This window comes from Numida meleagris, chromosome 5, assembly GCF_002078875.1.
Source record: "Numida meleagris isolate 19003 breed g44 Domestic line chromosome 5, NumMel1.0, whole genome shotgun sequence".
Classification (NCBI taxonomy): Eukaryota; Metazoa; Chordata; class Aves; order Galliformes; family Numididae; genus Numida; species Numida meleagris.
The window spans coordinates 59,733,002-59,754,400 of record NC_034413.1 but is presented as its reverse complement, the minus strand read 5'-3'; the positions used below and the strand labels follow the sequence as shown (position 1 = coordinate 59,754,400).

Sequence of the window (21,399 nt, the reverse complement as noted above, 5' to 3'; positions counted from 1 at the left end):
TGCAGGGTGAAAGTACACTTAAATATATGCACAAAAGAGTTGTATGTGTTACATGTCAATCCAACAGTCATATCACATTAAGTTGATGCGTCTTGCCAAGTGCATGCAAATCTAGGTTAATCCCTAAATTTAAGGGCTCCATCCATTGCCAAGAAAGCCGTGGATCTTGGCTCTGTGGTCAGTCCAATCCCTAGTCACACTGTGGGCCTCTCTAATGCCTTTCCATAGCCCTGGGAAGCACAAACTGTTGACAACTTTGAACTGTATATTCCACTGAATTTTTCACATATTTGAGGGGAGATATAATAGACTCTTCCACGGAAGAATCACCTTCTCTGGAAACTGAAGAGTTAATCCAGCAGGAGGATGGTTTAACAGTTCTTTAAAAACATACAGCCCTCTGTTGATTCCTGCATCTGACAGGAGGAATTTTCTGTTGGTGCTTCCAAAAATGTTTGTTTTACTAAGAAGAGCACCACAAATCCCCAGAGACTTCCTGCATCAGGCAGCGAGGAAGCTGCTGGACAGAATCAGATGATATCCCAGATTACCCAAGCATGGACCACAGAGCAGAGCAGGCCACAGTGAGAGCTTGTGCAGCAGGTAATGGCTGGAGAGATGAACGCAAGCAGACCAAGGCATTCTGGGCTACTGCAAGGGATGGAGGCTCTAAGACAAGTTTTCCTATAGTCAGGATAAAGATCGATGGTGCTAAAGCACCTCCAGCTGCCTTGTCTCTATTTAAACTATAATTAATGAGCCTCTAACATGTTTAATTAAGGACATTAGATGAAAGTAATATGAGCTGCAGAGGGAAGAGGTCATTAAGCAGCGAGCAGCTACACACTGGGTTTTGTCCCTGGGTTTTTCTCCTGGAGCACAGCCCCTTTCCCACCTCACACAGTTCATCTCTGTGCCTCCTGCTCATTGGGAGGTTCAAAGAGAAAATGGGAAGGACACTTACTTTTAACTTGCTTTTTGATGCTTTTTGTGTTGTCCAACCAATGCTGAAAAATAAATGTACTCATCAATAAGGAGATCTCACAGAAGACAAACAAAACAACTCCGTATTTTGGCAAAGACCACGTTGTAATAACAAGTAGTCTATTAAAACAGTCTAATCCAAATCTTTTTACAGTTCTCAGAGCTTACTGCAGGTACTTTCACTCAAAGTTTATAATGCAAATGTCAGTACCAGAAACATCCCGACGTACCTTATTTAAATCCAGTCTTCAAGAAAGTATCATCCACTTACAAGTATTTGCCAATAGTTTTTTTTCAACTACTAAAAAATTCACCCTGTCCAAACAAAATCTGACCCCACACATCAGTAGTCAGGCAGTGTCTGGGGAGGCAGAAACCCGAACCCGACTTTCTGACTCAGCTGTGATCACTTAGATGTGGAGAGGACAAAGTAAATATTGCTGCCTTTTGGTCCTTCTTTTTGGATCACTCAGGTGTAGTAAATACCAGCAGAGCTGTGGATGTCTGAACAAAATGGTCAGCTCCACGTGATTCTCCAGTCTACTTGCAGCTGACATTTTAGCAGTTGTCACATGGGAGGACAGAAGTTACTGCTTCATCTACTAATGCTAATTCTAAGCTCTATGCTAGACACGAAGGCCAACTATCCAAAGCCAGAATAATGGTTTAATTTATCCTGCACATCAGAGCATGTGAAAAGTAAGCTGCAGATGGCAGGCTGAGAGAAACACCTACATGTATATGCCACGCTTCCTAACATAACTGCATAAACTCCCACTGCTGAAGTGTTTACACCAGAAATTAAAGATGAAGTTGGGAAACCAGCACCCAGCTAGCAGAAGAGACCCGCTTTGGAGGGCCATTAACACCTGGGCAGCTCGCTGCACCTAAGAGGTGACTCAGTGCAACAGGAATCCCGGCACTCCACGCAACGTAATGGCATGGGCTGAGCAGCCAGAACAAGGTGTCCTGCACCCCGTGCCCTGGGTGCTCACAGCGCCCAGGTAACGCTGCATCACCACAGCAAGCCCACATATCACCTCGCAGCTCACACAGATGAGCTCCGTAACTAGCAGCACGCCTTCGGTTCAGCTTTGTGCCATCAAATTCGGAGCGGGCCCCAAGGAGGGCAGGAAAGCAACAGGGCTACGAGACAGAACCGGTATTGCCAGGTTGCCATGCCAAGTGCAAACCTGTTCCTGCACTTGGAGCAGAGCTGTCACACAGCCGGGATGTGGGGACTGATGGATCAGGTGCAGACTGGAACACCAAGTGCTGCGGGGTGCATAGCTGCAAATGCCTTAGCAGTCGTTTAAGCAGTGTAGTTACAGAAAGCTATTTAAAATGTTACCTAGAATTTCTAAAGTAAAGCAGAAACCTTAGAGAGGAATGAAGTAAATATTTATGTCAGTTTTTCTTACTGTCCCAGTAAAATGGAGTATTTAAAAAAAAAAGTTAAGAAAATGCTATAATCTCTCTTCCTACTCCACCAACTCGCTTGCTGTGAGAGAACTGACTTTCCTTCCCTCTACTGAAACAACACACAGCCTCTCCACCTTGCAAGTGATTTAGACACAGGAGGGGCTGAGAGAGCCCCTGTAGAGCAGCAGAGCAGCTGTGTGCCCGCCTCATCACCGTTCTGCTTTCTCTCATCTCCTCCACATTCCAGCGAAGGCTCTGGGAGGCCCAAGGCAGGCACTGAGTGTCTGACTGCTCGGCAGGGCTGCTGCCTGCAGAGCTGCTGGGGATGGGGGTGCACGGCAGAAGGGAAACGACTGCTTTCCAACGGAGGGGAAGGAAGGGAAAAAACCCAGCACGTGCACGGACACACATAGACATCAGTAAACTTAGATTTATTCCAAGCGATTAAAATGGAATTCAAGTGGACCTGGCAAAAAGATCCTTCAAGTTTACACTTCGACGAGAGAGTTTGTTCAACACAGCTTCCTGCTGAAATCCAGAGATAAAGTTCCCTAAACAACAGGCAGCACAGACGACACGTGGAACGAAGTACTGGGAGCCATTACTGAAGCAGTCTGCTTCTTCAGCAATATTAAAAAAAAAAAAAAAAAGCAGCAACATTTCAAGAAAGTAGGGCAAGCAAGTGTTTGTCGCTGTTTTGTTCCTAATTAAGATGGTGAGGCTAAAACTGGTCCCCCAGTTTGTGGAATTCATGGCTGCATACTTGGTGCAATGCTGTACAGCCATTTTCAGCACTGAATGCTACAGGAGGCAAAACAGCTGCTGAAGGAACAGAGCTGTGCACTATGACTCCAGCACAAGTAGCAAGTCCTTGATGCTTGCAGCTTAAACAGTTGGTAAATTCCTAAGTTCAACAGTCAGTACCTCCTTACAAGAAACTTCTTTTCCGTATGGCTAAGGGGAAAGCCAAAAGCCCAACAAGTTATATCCCCAGTCTCTTTATTTCCTGTCACTGGGCATGCTGTGCCGCTCAGCGTCAGCCTGAACCAAAGCTGCTCCAATTCACAACAGCCTGTTCCCTTGGCTTCAGCAGGACTCAGATCAAGCCTGGCACACTGTGAACAAACTCGCAAATAGCTCCTTTGCCTCTTACTGTGACTATCCCTAACCACCAGACCAGTGATGAACACAGAAATCACAGGGAAAAGATCATTTTTTCACTTTGCAAATTCTTTTGACAACTATCTGAATACTCAAGTGCAAAATATCAGGAAGAGTTTTGTCTTACATTTTGTTTTGCTTTTCTCAGCACATCATAAATTCGAACTCTTACCTGCTACCAGTCACTGAAGCAGTTCAAAAGAAGAATTAATAAAAGGCATCTACATATTTGGAATACTACCCTTTGCATAGAAGTGATTTATTGAACATTCACTTGTAATTAAAACAAGCAGCGCTGACTTTCTTTCTCCTTCCAGCTAACTACATGTTGCTAGCTTTTCAGGGTTTTTATTTTATTTTATTTTTTATATCTTCACATGCAACTAGCCAGTGAAGCAATATAATTACATTTCAATTTGGCAGCAGAAATGATTGCTTCCCTCAGTGCTAGCAGCTAGTTCTGTTCACTATGAGACTGGATTCTTGTGCTGTTGATTTAGCAGGTCTCCTCAATAACTGTTGACAAGTCACTTGGTAGACCCTGCCTTTGTTTCCAGGGGGTTTTCTTCGTGCACCCATTGGGTTTCCACCAGAATGGGCCAGCTCCTCTTTGCAAGAAAGCTGCAATCATAACAGCTCCTGAGATCCTGAAGCAGTCGTCTCTGGCAGTGGGGCTCAGCTCTTCTGGCACAAGGCAATCCTTTCTGCTTCAGTACAAAGATAGCATCCTCGATGCTCATTTTAAACAGACCACAGCTTCTATCCATAGCTAAGAAAAGTAAACAAAACTTCAGAATCACTTGTACCTGGCACACTGTGCGCTATCAGATACTCATCAGCGCTGTCTGGACAGGAAGCAACAATTTGCTGGACAAAAGCAAGCCATGAGCCATTCCTCAGACAGAAAACCTTAACAGGTTTCTCCATTTCAGGACAAACTGACATGACGTGACAGCAAAGCAGGATGTGCCAGTAGGTTACCACTGTAATGAACCCACTGTGAAGCCCTACAAGATCCTCGAGGCGCACAGAAATGACGCCACAAGTCAGGATACCCAAAACAAATTACATCTTTTTTCTGAAGCAGACAAACAGATGCGATGGAGTCATTCACTAACAATACCTACTATCATCACCTCTGAGTGTGCATGCTTAACACAGCTAACATGACTTTTATAAATATAAAGCGGTGTGCAGCAGACTGCTTTCTGATTCCTGTTGACAGGAGGTATGCACGGTTCTAAATAACACCCCCCTGCTCAGTACAGTCTTTTCCTCCTTCGAGTACACCTCCCTGCTCTGAGAGAAGTTGAAGACCATTCCTACTCCTGGGAAGCGCCACCCGGCAGCAGCCAGTCCTTCTGGTCATGGAGTTTGCTTTGGGTGCTGAAGAGTCAAATGCTTTCCTCAAAAGAGGAATGCACAATTACAGGTTGAACACAAAACTCGATCCCAGTCATTCTGAAGAGAAGCCGTCAGGCTTACAAACACACACAGGCCGCACTAAGACGTTCTAACATTCCACTTAAACACAAAGGAAGAAAATCAGAACCGCAGGAAACACACAAGGAGCTATCCTTGTAGGCAGGGCTAACCCACGAGGAGCATCTACATAAAACCATACAAGTGCCTGTGCAAGAAGGGTGGTTGCTCCTGACAAGCAATGCTCTGTGGCTGCTCCCAAATCAGTCGCATTTTTACAAACTTAGGCTTCCAAGAGGTCCCCGTGCAAACTATCTGGTACAAACACAACCATATCCTCCCCAAAACTCCTCGTCATGAGTCTGCAACTACAGACAACACACAGCTTCAGTTTTCTTTTGGTGTTTTTTGTCAATATTACGATTTAACATTGAGTTTGACTGCTACTCACCGCCACTTGTGCAGAATCCATGAACCTTAATCCAAAATAGTCGCTCTCTATAAGGTCCAGATGATACATGATCTGCTCAAACAGGAGCTGGCCTTTGGCTTTTTTCTGAAAAGAAAGAAGGATTTAATACCTACTGCAGAATCTACCTTCTTTCCTAAGTATGCTTTATATTCTAATTTCAAAAGTAAGACAACTCAAAAATTAAGGTTCCGAGAACACAATCTGGAAGTGATTTTTCTCTCACATTTCGTGATGTCTATTTTTTTTAAATGCCAAATGCACACCCCACAAGAAGCACACACAATATCCTTATACACCATGCACAATGTCCTTCTTTGGAAAGTATCCACATGGACTTGACAAGGCTGACAGTATTAGGACGTCATTTCATCACTGTCCCTTTCATGCTTTCCTTCTCCATTGAAGTTCAGTGGGATGGGAAGCACAACTAGTATCACTGACAGTATCTGACAGTGGAACATTTTCAGAGTGAAGTATACACGAGGTTGCTGAAGAAATTACCAGTTTGCTATCTTGGCAACTCACAGGTTCTGAAGTGGACAGAAAGCATGCTGAATTAGGATATAGCATTCCATTAGCAAGTGCTTTTAGTGACTGCCAGGAAACAGTCTGGGGCAAGGAACTTCAACAAACAGTACTTAAGATAAGGCATTTACATAAAGCTCAACTTGTAGCTGCAAAAAGCCACTGCATGTGCTCATACGTAATTTATGAAAAAACCTTAGCTCTACCCCCAAGTAAACACCACTTTTAAAGCGATGATCTAAAAAATTAAAAATTCATTCGGTCTTTTTGAAGAGAAAGCAGGTAAGTAACACTGAGCAGCTTCTATACCTTCAATTTTCATGCTATGAACTCCTTTATAATAACACACTGGGAAAAAAAAAAAGATTACTTGAGGTACCTGAAAGTAATATAAACACATTAATAAATGAATGGTTCAGTGTACAACCCTCGGTGTTCCTACTCTCTGTATATTCCATAGTTTGCTACTAATGGGCAGATTTAGGCCAGGCAGATTTAGCCTACCCCTGAAAATTCTTGGCCACACTGGCAGAAGTTTCAAAACGAATGAAGTATTCAAGTATCTCAACACCAAAATGTGCACAGTTTACAAACGAGGAAGCCAGATTTCTCATTCTCAGGAATAATCTGCCTCAATCACTGAATCACACTGACGTAAGAGAAGCAGCATGCTTAATTTTGCTACCTTCCTCTACGCTGATCTTAATGCTTTTATATTTGACCTGGTAATGATTGCCATTGTATTACTCTAGGCATCAGTTACATCGATACGACATTTAACAGCCCTAAGATCACAGAAAAGTCTGCCATCTGAGCTTGCCTAAATAAGTTCCCTTGTAGTTATTTCTTTCCAAGAAGGGAGGAGGTGAGGGGAAAGGAAAGCACTTAGATCAGCCAGCAGATTTGCATGCACACACACAGTAGCTACAAAACACCGCACAATGAAAACGTTGAGATGTAGACCTCATCAAACTCATCCAGGGCAAGTTTATCTGTTGACGTGACATAAAGTGCTTTTTGGACAGTAGCAGATTTACTAGACAGCAGCGAGACTCTCCCAGCAGCAGCCTTCAGGCAAATCAGCTGCGTGTGAAAACACCTCTTCCACGATTTGAGTCAGTGATGTCTATCTGCAGAGGGCAAGGCATTGGGCTGCTGATATTTTCCCGGAGCGTGCTGTATGTTCTTCTTAAGCACACAATATATAGATGGAAGTAAAATTAAGTCATCGTTTGCAACAGCAACAGCACCTGATTTAAAACTAAAAGAACATTCCCCCCTTATTCTGCAGAATATTTCAGATTCTTCCCAGTTCTGCATTAAGTCGCTCCTTAGGGCTGTCATTAACCGGTTATCTCAGCCAAATGCCGAGACCGATAGCCCTCCTGGGACAGGCAATGGAGCAGCTGAACTCAGGGCTGGCTTTCTGGCACACGCCATCTCGGGAACAAGTGAAGCCCACACCCACACGCAGGTGGATTCCCTGCTGCAGCTCACCACAACGTCTGGGCAATGCACGGAAGGCTCATCGGGAGCCGGCTCTGAGCAGCACGGGAGAACAGCTCCGAAGCAGCGGGGGAAGGTTTCCAGGGCCGCTGGCTGCCTCCTGACTTAAATCACCGAGCTGTCAGCACAGAATTAATTATGCAGCACTTTGCATGTGACTGAAACCCTCAGCTGTGTATTTGGTGTAGGTCAGCAGAAGTTTCACACGCTCTCCAGTGTTAAGTTCAAATTCTTAAAGGCTTACTGAAGTCCTCCTTCCTTATTTTATTTCCAAAGACACAGTGAAGATACACTTCCACTGGTTGGGAAGTTGCCCTAATTCTCCAGTGGCAATACTGAACGTAAATGCTGTTTTCATCCTGCTGTTACCCCCTGCTCTTTCCTTCCCCCCCCGCTCCTTGCAGCAGGGCTCAGGTTGCTCGCACAGGACAAATATTTTCAGCCCACTTAATGGTTGCCAACGAACCAGTAACCACCCTGCTCACAGGCAGTGCAGCCAGGGGGAGCTGATTTCAACACCCTTCGTAACTCTAAGCCCATTAGAATACCATACAGAAGGGTTTTAATGCACTGTGCTCAGGCTCACTGAGCTATAGGTAGGAGGGTAAAGATTCAAAACACTCCTACCTGTCAGCTTGCTTTGGCAGAACTCTTACTTAACCCCCAGCGGAGACCAATTTAGAGTCACCCATTTGATTTAGTCCATTTCCATGTCTCTTTTTTTAACATTTCTTCTGATACAGAACATTTCTGAGTTGTTTGTCCAGTACTAAGTCTTAGCAGTTAAACACCTGCCCCCATACACTTCGGTCTGGTGTTGCACTGCAGGTTTCTCAGCTTGGATAAAAGCACACGAGGGTCTCTGCACTTGGCCTGAACTCCTCACAGGGCAGCTCAACAGAAAGCAGAGCTCTGGCCAAAACTCACTGTTATGCAGCAAGTCAGGAATGCTAAACCTGGAGGGCAAGAGAGCATCCTGCAGCACGGCAATCCCCAATCGTTGACCAGAGGGGCCAGCCCTAAGCATCCAAAACTTCACGGTCTTAATGCACACACACAAGCAGATGTGTGTTTATTTACCCACCATTTTTGCCAGCTGAGATACAGTTTGAAAATTTAAAATCTAGCCTGCTCCAAAACTAAGTTTTCCAGTATTTCTGGCATCACTAAGTTTCCTCCTTAACCAGTACCTGCGTTACAGAAAGCAGTCCGCATTTCGTATTAACATCAACAAATACTCAGCAAGTAGCCACAAATATTTTACGAGCTTAGAAAACCAGACTGGATTATTGAGTAAAAACAACTATCACAACACATCTCCGATCCGGCAGCTGGATCAGCACAGATCATCTCCCTCCACACAAAAAGCCATCCGCACTGGTAATAGCTCGCTGCGACGTTCTTTGGCATTCCACGCAGATTCCTTAATTTTAAATAATCACCACAAACACAGCCCTTTTAATCTTATTTTGTAAGCATTACTCCAAAACCATAAACAGCTTAGCTAATTCCTACGATTCTACAGCGCTCTGCAACTGGTTTACGTCAGACCTTGTTTTAACCGTACTTCACGAAAACAAGGACAAGAGCCATCCCCGTGCTGAATGGCACGCGGGTAGAAGGAAGGAATATTCTAGAGCAGAAAGCTGCTGGGCTTCAGGCAGCAGCCATCCTCCTCATCCTCCTAACCTGGGGCTCGCACCTTGAGGAGCCGCCGCTAGGTTAACTTCTGCCTCAAACTTCGCTTGGATGCGCTGCAACCGGAACATAATTAACGCTCTATCATCCACGAGAAGATTATGCAAATGGTGGGTTCACAGGTTAAGTGGGGTCAGGGCTTCTCTTGTTTGTTTGTTGTATTTTTAAAGAAAACCCTTGGTTTCCACAAAGCACGGATGTCCCCATGCGCCCCGCTGCTGTGGGGCTGCGCTGTTCTCCACAGAAATCTATCCGCACCCTTTTAGAAAGCTGTTTTGAGTGTGTTCCTGTAATTTAATTTACATGACATATTTCCCTATTCTGCTGCCTGTACCTAGGGTCTCTTGTCCCTCTTCCCATCATTACAGTGAATAACATAGGATCACCTATAAAACCTCAAACTTTTAGAGCTTTGGATTTTCAAGTCCCCTGGAGCACCCCGCTACTCAAACCGGCTCAGAAATTTTTCTCCACTATGTTTGGTCGCAGCTTTTCAAGAGCTAATGACTCTAATTAAGCACAGCGTTCCAGGAAAAACACCGCCCTGATGCCCTCCCCATTTCTCACCTCCAGCCATTTGCTCCATGTATTTTTTTAAGAATTTTCCACTGACCAAAAAAAAAAAAATATATATATATATATATATCAGCATCTCTGGGTTTTCCTACATACGACTGTTGGACAAAAATCACTGAATGCCTTTGGACAAACACTGAGCTTCAAAAAGAATAATAAAAACGAGAGGCAACGGACGAGGAAAACCACCAGGTCCCAACACAACTTCAGAATCTGAAATGAAGACCGGGAGAAAAAGCAGCTCCTTCCACCCGCCCCACTGACAACCTGCGTGAAGCTCACGCTCCCCATCCTGAATGCACCAAAGTGACAGCAAGTAGCATACCCAGCACTGAGACTCTTTAATTATTGACACAGCTAAGAAATAAGTAGATTCTTAAAAAAGAATTCAGTCTATGCGCTGCAAAGGGCTGTAGCTTTGAGGAACAGTGCAAGATAGGCAATTTCTTAATTAGAAAGACCAGAAGAAATAGAAAAGCAGACAGATTAAGGGGCTTGACAGGCACCACAGATAAGATCAGCGGACAAAAAACAGGGTTACTGCTCAAGCCCTGGCTCTGTGTTTAATAAATTAAGCTCAACTGCTTCATTTACAACACATCCCCTCTGTTTCATGGTCAATATTTGCAAAAACATCAGCCTTTGCTCCTTAAAAAGGCTCTGAAACATGCTTGGCTTACACAAGAGGCCACGGGGAGCATTACTGCAACAGAAGTTCAGCAATCACCAATTTAGTCAGCTGCAAGAACAACCACAATTCCTTAATACTGCTCTTCCAGTGGCACATTCTCCGCAAGGCTACGGCTTAACAAGCACTTTAAGCCAGCATAAATCTTACGCTGTCTCTAAGTGCTTCTTCACCACGTTTGGGGAGGCAGATTGGAGAACCGCTCCAGCTGGAAACAGAACAGAATTACATTGATGATTTTTCACAGCGTTTTCTTGCCTGAGCTTACTGCCTGGCTGCCAAAAAAACCCCACGTTTCTTCTGCCAAGGGGCACAGGAAAACAAGGACAAACGCAATACGGAAAGCAAAATCCTTTTTCATTACGGAAAGCAAAATCCTTTTTCATTACGGAAAGCAACGTTTGTGGCAGCAACAAGTTATGCCAGCATCAAGTATTTCTGTGCCGTGGGTTAAAAAAGGTGAAGCACTGGCTCCTGCCCTCTCCCTCCTGCCAAGCCAGCTCTTTCTCCAGCTGTGAACTAACTTGTTTGCTGAATGATTCAGTCTTAGGAAACACTTTCTGTTATTTCTTTCTTAGGGTAAGATGGTTTTGCAGAACCGAGGTAGACAATAGCACTACGCACGACTGAACTGGCAGACCCGAGGGAGCCTGAGAAAACAAGAGCTCATTCTAAACCAAACCTACTGCCAAAGTAACAGAACCAGTCCTGGAAAATGCCCCAGCTCAAAGGGGCCGATTATTCTCAAAGAAAGTTCTCGTAAAGGGAAAAAACCACCTCCCTGTGCACACGTGGGCTTTTCATTTAGCCTTGCATTTTAGAAAAAAAATACTCTTTTTTCAGGATTTTGTACCCTCTCCTTCCTCCTCTTCCTGCTCCCTCCTGCTTTTGATTCAACCTCCAAATATGAACAATGCGAGACACCAGAACAAACACACTAAGGAGTCTGAAATTAAACACTTAATTTACTTTTAATTTATTGTATTTTAATCACCAAAGGAACTAGCGTGTCAGCCACTGACAGTGTGCTGTAATTATTGCACCTAACTATGCAGATTTAGCTTGTTTACTGTTACTCATGCACTTAGGTGTTCGTGGACAAGGCTTTCTGTTGGCTTACAAAGGAAAAAAGCAACAGTGCAAAAAAAAAAAAAAAAGTGACTGTTTCCTGCAAAAGTAAAATAGTTACCACTACACCCTGACCTAAGTTTTACAGTCCAGATGGGAGGTCATGACACCTCTTCAGGCCCAATGTATGCCCCTCGGAGCCTCAGAAATGTTGTTACAGGCGCCTACAGAGCCAATTTCAGCCCCAGAGATTCCTACTCTGGTTATGTGGAGACACCAATTTAAACCTGAGTACTTTTTAAGTGCAACTCTTGCTACAAAGTGTTTGTGGGCATTCCTGGCCTCAAATCAAATATCCTAGGCACCACGCAGCACTGGACACGTCCATTACACTGCTTCACAGATGCACAAATTAGTTTTATTACCCTCTAAATGCCTGTCCATACGGCCTCTTGGCAAACAGAGATGCCAAACTATTTCTTCCACGCCGTGTTCCTCAGGCTTTTGGACATGGCAGGAGTTATGCCCGCTGCCGGAGCCCACAACACTGCTCAGTGCTCCTTTGGGCTTTCCTGAGGCTGCTTAACATTCCATTCTAGAACTGTGCATAAAATAAAGGAGGAAGGAAAGAAAAATCATGTTAAGAATGGCTGCGTTGCACGCTCTTTCCAGACAGCAGTTCTAACACCAGCACCACCGCTGGTAAAGCCAAAATCCTACAGCACTGCTGAGAAGGCCTCGCAGACACACAGCTTCCTAACTGCGCTACCTGAGCTCTGAACAAGCCACCAACACGTGGAAATGGAAAACCAAAGCACAAGGCTCCTGTTGCTACTGCTTGGCCTGTGGACTGAACCCAGATGTATCATTAAACACAGACACGTGCACATTAAAGGAGCCTTAGAAATGCAAACCGGCGGCTAACACCTCACTCCCAACAAAGCACTCCATACAGCAAGGGTTGTCTCATAGCTATCTGCCCTGGGGAGGAGAAGGAAATAGAATTCTTCTTGTCCCCTCCCATGCTAAAGATTAGAACTGCATCCTGGCATACACAAAAAAAAGCCCAAAGAATAATCCCTCCTATTCTGCTGAGTGTCAACAGCGACTGGCTACACACGCATCCAGACAAGGACTACTGAATGCCTTCTAAGATCACAGAATCATTAAGGTTGGAAAAGACACCTAAGGTCGTCTTCTTCAACTATCAGCCCATCCCCACCATGCCCACTAACCACGTCCCTCAGTGCCACATCTCCACTGCTCTCGAACTCCTCCAGGGACGGTGACTCCAAAACCTCCCCGGGCAGCCTGTTCCAATATCTCACTAACCCTTCTGAGAAGAAATGTTTCCTAATACCTAACCTGAACCTCCCCTGGCACAACTTGAGGCCATCACCTCTCATCTCATCGCTGTTACCTGGGAGAAGAGGCCGACTCCAACCTCGCCACAACCTCCTTTCAGGCAGCTGCGGAGCCATAAGGTCTTCCCTGAGCCCACTCTTCTCCAGACAGAATCATCCCAGTTCCCTCAGCAGCTCCCTGTAAGACTTGTGCTCCAGGCCCCTCACAGTTTCACCACCCTTCTCTGGACACACTCCAGGACCTAGATGTCTTTCCTGTAGTTCATGAACACCCCAGAAAGCACTGGCTGAAGGCACGGTGACACCCGGCAAAACAAGCTGTGGTGAATAATGAGGACAACCATCTTTCCAACACTTTGGGGTGGTCCTGTACGGCATCAGGAGTTAGACTCAATGATCCTTACGGTGCCCTTCCAACTCAGGACATTCGACGATTGTTTTTGCGCCCAGCGACTTAGCAGAACTCAAGTCGCAAGGCGAGCTACAGCGACAAACGGACACGCCTCTATCTAACCCACAAACAGCAAAAAGCTCCACCAGCTCGACACGAGCTACGGGCAGAACCGTCCCACGGCCGTACCGGGAGGTCCACGCTGACGTCGGTGCCGTCCAGCAGAGCCACGCGGCAGGTGATGACCGACCTGGCGTCGCCCGCCGCCGGGATGTGGGTCGCAGCCCTCTGGGCCTCGCGCAGCCGCTCCCGCTCTGCGTGCCTGCGCATGGAGCGGCGCCCCAGCGTCCGGCGGAAGAAGCTCAGCATCTTGCCTGGGAAATGCGAGAAAACGCTCTGGTTAGCTTGTCGTGGGAAGGAGAGAAATCATAATCGTGATTTCAACTGCTTAGAAAACGTCAGAAATAAAGAGACGTTTGGGACTGAAGTTTCCCTGCTAGACTAGATGACCCATAGGGGTCCCTTCCAACTCAAACGTTTCTATGAAGCAGTAACGGGGCATCTACAGAGCTACACACCCGCACTCTCCCCAAAGCGGCTGAAGCACGAGCACCTTCAGCTCGAGCTTTCAATGCCTGCTGGTGGTTCCCGGACGACGTGCAGCCGTGCTGGGGTACAGCCCTCGTGCAGCCCGTGGCTGACACCAAACGCCTTCTTAACGAGACGCAGCGCTCCCCTCCCGAGCCAGAAGAGTGACCCCGGACCTCGCACCGGCGCTGTGCTTGCACACCGAAGGGTTTTACCTCCACCCGGACGGGCGGCTGGACGCAGGAGCTCCCACCCCGCGGCCACCGCGCCCAACCCCGCGCAGCTCCGAGGCCGCTCCCGGCGCTCACCCCGCGGCCCGGCGCCCACCTGCCGCCTTACCGCTTCCCCCCGGGGCCGGGCCCCCTCACCTGCCGCCGGCGTTGCGCGGGGGCCGTGCGGCGCGGCGGCTGCTCGGGGCCCGGGGCGGGCCGGGAGCGGGGGGGGCGGGCCCGGCAACATGGCGGAGCGATGCGGGAGGGCCCGAAGCGGGCAGGCACGCTCCGCGCCCGGCCGCGTTACTCACTCACCTGCGGGCTGCCGGCGGCGGCTCGGGGCCGAGGAAAGGACGACGCGACGACGACGGTGGGAGCGGCGGGAAGCGACGCGCGGAGGGGACGGACGCGGCCACCGCCCCTTGGCGGGGTGGAGCCGGGACCGCCCCCGCCCCGAGCCGCCAGGTGGTAGCGGCCGGCGGGGAGCTGTGGGGCGGCCCAAGTGCTGCCCCGGGGGGAGGGGGGTGGCCACGGGGAAACGTGTGCGCGGCAGCAAGAAAATCGCCAAAGAATTAAATTACTAAAGCACATCTTTATTTTGCAATTAAACAATTAAGATCCACAAGTAAACTATATATATATTTTCAAGTCTGTACCCAGACAACTATTTGTCAACTGAAATTAAATATATCCACAAAATATGCATAACAGCTTTTTCTTTTCTTTTTTTTTTTTTCCACATAATAAAATGAGATTTTACTTAAGACTGAAACAAGACCTGTTAATGTTAATTCGCGTATTGATGCTGGGAACTGCTGGTTTTCGGTAGGACGTCAGTGTGTCGCTTAATGGCAAGAAATTTCATTTTATCAAAATGAGGACAAACGCATAAGGCCCTTAAAGCATACAGCAGCTGCAGTGACAGAAGCTGAATCCTTTTCACTTTGTCCAGTGTTGACCCATTTCAAGTTTCCATCGTCTTCAATCTGTGGAAGCCCAGCGGTGGGGGTTCTGGTGCCCCCAGCCCACCACGTGCCTTCACATCCATAGGCAAAAGTCTGCTCCGGGGAGCAGGCCCCAAATCCTCCTGTGCTAACGGGGACGGGCAGGCAGCCTTACAACTGAAGCTCTCCAGCTCCGAGCTGCCCTACTGCACAGCCATCGCCAGGAGGATGACACGGAGATGAAATCTGACAGCTGAGAGCCACAGCTGGAAGCGGGAGCTAATTACCAGGAGGAACTAGCAAAAGATATTGCCACCATCTGATTGTTAATAGTGATCTAGGTAATATTCTTCGCTTTGTATTTACACAGAGTATATAGCACCTGTTACGGAAACAAAGAAAAAAACAAACCCCAAACCTTACACAAAGAGCCCTGCCAAACTGACTGGTGAGAATGGGATCACGGGCAGACAAACCAAACCAAACAAACTTCTGAATACACTGGATGCAATGAAAACCTTCGTTTTCTTACCTTAATTTTCCTGTAAGATTGTGATGGGTTGTTACTGAGATCACTGCACCGGACAGTTTATAGTCTACTCTTTGTGGATACACTCTCCTTAGAGAGAACAACAGCTTAATGTAAACGGTTTGAACCCTTTCGCTCATGTCTCAGCCCCCCGGCCCAGGCGGAAGAGGATGACATCATCTTTAAGCTTCGTTGTGCATTACCTTTAGTTATCAAAATTCAAAGTAAAAAAAAAACAAAAAACAAAACAAAGCAAAAAGATTGCCAGGCAATAGATCTAATGTTAAAAACAACGCTTATCAGAAACATCTATGGTAAACACAGCTAATCTGCAGCTGAGAGAGATCACAGAGATCGGTGTACAAGTACCCTGTATTTCTCTTCACACTTTTTGGAAGTGCAAGATTTTATGTTCTTCTTATGACAGGAGAATTGAGACCATTAATTACTAATAATCTGTTTTCTGAAAAGCCCTCAAATACACGAGCAATAACCCAGATGTGGTTGGAGCGGCTGAAAGCATTCGTACCAGGGTGTAACCCAAATCATCTCTGCACAGAAACCCATTGCGCATCTCTCTCCAAACCCAATTTATTTTTGTCCAATAGTTCAGTCAGTAGTAAGCATGAGATAAAGTGCTACTATTCAAACATCAAAACACTTTGAGAAAAATCATCCTTTAAAACACGTGAGCTTGCTAAACATGAAATACCACCACCAGCAAACTGTCAGCCAGTCCATGAAACCAAACCTCATCTTATAGAATTTGGGATTGATGGATATTTTAGAACATCTTTTAGGCTAGATGGTTTGGAGAAAACAAAGAGGATGTACTTTTTATTGAAAAGGGTGCGTTTTTTTTTTTTTCCCCAGAAGTTTTTACCAAATGAGCTCTCAATGAGCAAACAATGCCCAACTGAGCAGCTGGAGCTTGCAGGTTATGCACCGCTTCAGTTTGTAGCTGGAGAAGCCCACCAAACTTAAGACGCACACTTGTGGTAGCAGCTAGCAGAAAGGTGAAATGCAGCAGAGACAGAGAGAGAAATGAGATTAGACAAACATTACCTTAAAACAAACCAACTCTTCTCCTTGTAACAGCTTCCCAATCACCACTAATTATAATCTGCGCAATTTCATGCAAGATCTACATTTAATCAACACTTTTTTTTTTAATCAGATTTTCATATTTGAGCCCAGCACTGAAAGTAGCAACAGAAAACAGCTTTTCCAGTCTCAAGACAAAAGGCTGGTTCTTAAGTTAGCAAATGCACCTAGCCAGCTGGGGACCTGCACGGTACAAAAAGACTGCGAATGCCATGAGAAGGCACCATTCCTGTATTTTGTGAAAATCCAAAGAAGCAGAATTTGGACAATATTCCAATTCCTCCCTTTATCCTCAGGGCTGAGGGCCCTTCAGATTGCCTGCAGTAACAGCTCTACAGTCACAACTACACCGTAAGCATTGGACAACCTGCTTTTGCATGGAGATTGGTGGATGGTGCATCTGTAGAGTTTTTTCCACGCTCCTACTAACTCCCTGAGCCATCAACCATCGCCTACACACCTACACAAGCATAAAAATATCACGTAGTTCAGCTCCATGGCACGCCTGGAGGTCTGGCATCACTATGCAGGACCTTCTCCCCTTCCCGTCTCCCTGGGCAGCGCAGCTGCAGCAGTAGCACCGTGTGCTGATCCCATGGGTACCACAAAGCTTTTCAGAAGCTCTCGGGGAAAGTTGCCAGGTTCCATAACAAACTCCTCACGTACCTTCATCTCCCAACTGCTTTCTCACCCCTTCTCTCTCGGGTGGCGCACCAGGCCGTAATCAGCTGTTCTAGACGAAGCGCTGTTGTTTTACCTAGATGGGATGTAAGCTTCCAAGATTTAACAGAGAAACGCAGCAGGAACTTCAGTTAGCATTAAACGTGGTGCAATAAAATGAAACTGCTTTTCAGAACCAGGAGAGAATATCTAAAAATAAAACTTATAAAAGCAGTGGCTTACTGCTTAAGACACGCACACTGTTTAAATCACCAAATGCTTTCAAATTCAGGATAAATTAAGTTTTCAGCTCTCTGGTATATCTAATGCAGCATTTCTCAGAATGGATTGGCTGACAATGTGTAGGTGATTGACCTGCATCTTATTTCATATTTAGCAAAAGTAAAAAATGCCCCCCAAAACACACAAAGCCTTCTCAAGAAGCTCATATTTTTTCTGCTGACAGAAAAACTTTCAAATCCACTTTAAACAAGAGATGGTAGTGGTAGCTTTGAACTCAAAAGGAAAAAGTCTCGATGTTATACATTGGCACAAAACTCTCATAATATTGCTCTTATTTACAAATGAAAACTTCATTATTTCTTTTTTAAACTGGATCCGTATCATGGAAGTGTTACAAACATACTCTTTCTCCACCCACCCAGTATTTTTCCTGATCAAATGGTATGAAAATAACTATTCATAAAATCCAACAGTCGTGACACCAATCACATCTAGTTCATTTCGTCCGAAAGATACATTCATGTTTTGTACAGCGTGAAACATACAAAAACTTCTTTAGAAAGCCTGAACGATGATACAGATCTTCATAACCCAAAGTAAAATATTTAGCAGTTTTCATTTTTTCTGGCCGTATAAAAATATTGTGAAGGCCATTTATACCACAACAAGTAGAAACATCTGAGTGAATGATTTACGGCGCAGGAAGGCTTCAGCCTTCTCTCTCCCAAGCAGCTTTTGGTTCCCATTCTGCCGGCTTTCCAGAAGCCAAAAAGCCACTGATTAACTGACAACCAATTATCTGAGTTAGCTTTTTTTTTTTTTTTTTTTTTCCAGTGCAACTAGTTAATACACAAGAGCAGATCAGCTTACGTCAATGCAGAGGAAGATTCTAACCTTGTATTCTCGGCTGTATTTGTAATCAGAACAGTACGACGGATGACCAGTAAGTATCCCACGTGTAATTGTGGTATAAATGGGTATTTTGAACTCAAACTGCTTTGGCAACTTCACATAACAATAGTTAAATGTGTGACATACCAACACTATTCATGTTGCTATGAACTTAGTTTCTCATTCCTCTCAGGAAAAAAGCGGAAAATGCTATTCTCCTTTACAGTTTCACTGCAAAGAAAGTGTACTACGGTATAATGGATGAATTATTTGACATTTTAGTTAGTAAGTGCCGACTTTGAAATAAGCTTCCAGTTAGCTGGCATCTCAGCTAATAATCTCATCGTATGAAAGTTAAAGCTTAATTTAATAAAGAAGATTTTGTTGTTGTTGTTGTTGTTGTTGCAAATGGCTTAAAATGAAACTGAGATTAAAGCTACTTTATCACTCTTTTTCAATTTATCAGATCCAGAGATACTCATAAGATTCATTCTTCACTGAGGAAAAACATTGATTTAGGCATCAAATCTAGAAATATAAGTAACAGGGCCACAGGCCATCTAATATTATTTTGTATTCTAAAAATAATTATAACTATATTTTCCATTTGGCATCGTGGTTCATGTATATTACTAAGTCGTAAGCCAGGATTTCACTTTGCCCGAATCCCTTTTCACTTAATATTTCATAGCTGATCTCTTTCAGATGTCCACAGAACACCGTATATTATATAATTATTCAATAGTTAAAAACTTTAGTGTAGAACTTTCCATTTCAACTCTATGCTTTATATAGCTTATAACAAAATTTACTGGATAAACATTTTCAGGAAACCAATAAATTAAGATTTTTAAATAGAGGACACAAAGTCATGTTGTCGCAGGGCAGTCAGAGAAGTGACTGATTTTGTTTTCTTACAGTATATTACACCGGACACCTTGCTTCTGACTTGGGTTTCTCCTACACTGGAAAAATATTAAAACCTGGGACATATCTATATCTTTAGAGTGAGCTCAGATACTGTATCAGACATTTGTTACAAATCTTCTACCTACTTAAATAAGAGGCAACCCATACCAACCGGAACAACTTTGCGCAAGCGTAACAGAGGGTGACTGGGACCATTACGGAATTAAAAGAGTTGTGGGACAGCATTATAGTGTTTGCCTCCCTTCCCACCCTCCCCAAACAATTAGAAAAATAAAAGGCAGACCTGTATGAAAATGGCTTGAAATCAACTATGAGGATTTAAAAAATACTTGGTTAGCAAATAATGGAATTAAATCACATCTGATTGTAAGTTCAACTTAATTATCAGTGCTATTAAAGAGTTATGTTCTAATCGAGTAAGACAGCTATTCTCAATAAAAGGATAAAACAAAGTATCAGCTTCTAATGACCTACTAGCATTTCATAGTAAGCTGCTAGTAAGTTACTAGGTGTAAGGAATAAAGGAATGTGTCAGATTTTTCACATAATTACAACACAGCAGCAAACAACGCTCATTCATTAAGTTGGCAGAGGTGCTTTTGCTACTGAGCGTAGCACGCAGGTAATTGTATAAGGAAAGAGGGAATGGTATTTCCATGACCCCTTGCAGTAACATACTCCAAGCACCAAGGGCCGTTTTTAAAATCTGAACCCATTAAGATAAATACAACAGGACAAGACCACCCCCACAGAATCATGAGTGCCTTTCACTGGATGTACGCTGTAAGTCTCAAGGCACTTAAGGGGTTAAGACATAATGCATGCACTAGCTCCCATCACGTAATCTTAAGTCACATGAATCAGAATACATCAGTGTATGACACACAAGCTGTGTCAAAGAAATGCTGTTTATTTTTTTTTTTTAAGTTTTTATTATTGTTGTTTTCTTTTTTCTTTTTTTTTTTCCTTTTTTTCTTTTTTTTTTTTCCTTTTTTTTTTAAAACAAGATGCTGGTAAGTGGGCATTATGCAGCTACTGCTGGGTTAACACGGATGCCAGCTCTCCTCTAACAACCAGCTGGTCTCTAATAAGGGAGTAGGACAAAGTGTGCTGCATCAGTAGGCAGTGTGTATCTATCTAGTATCGGCAATATTGCTAATGTTGTAAAAAACAAAACAGTGAGAGTCTGTACATAGTAAATAAACCTAGCACTGGAGAAAGACCATGGCTTAGTGTATTTTTTCATTTGTTTTTCATTTTTAAGAGACATGGGTGTAAAACAGAGTGAAATAATTCCAAGCCTTGTTTGTAGCAATTCAACCAGAAGCGCAGTATATGGCACTACAACGAAATCTCGTAGATTACCCTGAACACAATTAGTTCTTTCAGTTTATGGTTTGTTCGGAGCAAAGCACGAAAAAAAAGTCTTCAAACAGATGAAGATTAGAAGAGTTTCAGAGACTGATTTTGTTTCAATGTAAAGTGCAACAGTGCTGAAGTTTTCAAAGTCCTTTGTCAATTCTTTGCTGTACTTCACTAGCATTTCCTGCAAGCAGTATAATGGCACAAAGAATGCTGCCAGTTCATTACTTAGAGGACAGGGTTCCTCCATTTATATCCTAGTTTTTTTTGCTCTTTATTTATGTGGTGATGCTTGTAAAGGTTTAATAAATCCTTCTTCATACACCTTCAGAATAGCTTCACATACAAATCTGTATTGACTCTGAAAAGGAAAGTAGATTCAATTAATTGAAAAGAAACAGACTTGAACCATAAGTCATTTGGAAACAGGAAAAGCCTCTAGCATCTCCCATCCTATTTTCTTAATAGGCCAAGAACTGTGCTTTAAGCTAGTTTAGGAACCACAGAAAGTGGAAACAGGGTATTGGAACACCTTATTTCTCAACAGAAGAGTGGTATGAACGGCACTTCGAAATATATACCAGAAGTCATACGCATGTATCCTGTTCTTACAACATCACTTATTAAGTTATTTTCTACCCTTGATGTCATTGCTGAAG

At 44.4% G+C, this 21,399-nt stretch overlaps 2 protein-coding genes across 8 annotated transcripts in view; both read right to left on the bottom strand.

The window, feature by feature from the left end:
* The window catches only part of EPB41L5 (erythrocyte membrane protein band 4.1 like 5), a 50,297-nt gene extending 35,756 nt beyond the window's left edge, over positions 1 to 14,541 (bottom strand). For 2 of the 6 annotated variants that reach the window (XM_021400098.1, XM_021400099.1), the window contains exons 1-4: positions 14,234 to 14,382; positions 13,467 to 13,651; positions 5,441 to 5,545; positions 965 to 1,007 (exon numbers count right to left, since the gene is read on the bottom strand). In XM_021400098.1, the coding sequence (XP_021255773.1) occupies positions 965 to 1,007; positions 5,441 to 5,545; positions 13,467 to 13,651; positions 14,234 to 14,324 (424 nt within the window). In that variant the 5' untranslated portion in view covers positions 14,325 to 14,382. The other 4 variants (XM_021400100.1, XM_021400101.1, XM_021400102.1 and 1 more) reach the window with 4 other exon arrangements.
* The window catches only part of PTPN4 (protein tyrosine phosphatase, non-receptor type 4), a 101,923-nt gene continuing 96,649 nt past the window's right edge, over positions 16,126 to 21,399 (bottom strand). For both annotated transcript variants that reach the window (XM_021400096.1, XM_021400097.1), the window contains exon 27: positions 16,126 to 21,101. In XM_021400096.1, the coding sequence (XP_021255771.1) occupies positions 21,015 to 21,101 (87 nt within the window). In that variant the 3' untranslated portion in view covers positions 16,126 to 21,014. The remainder of the gene's footprint in view (positions 21,102 to 21,399) is intronic.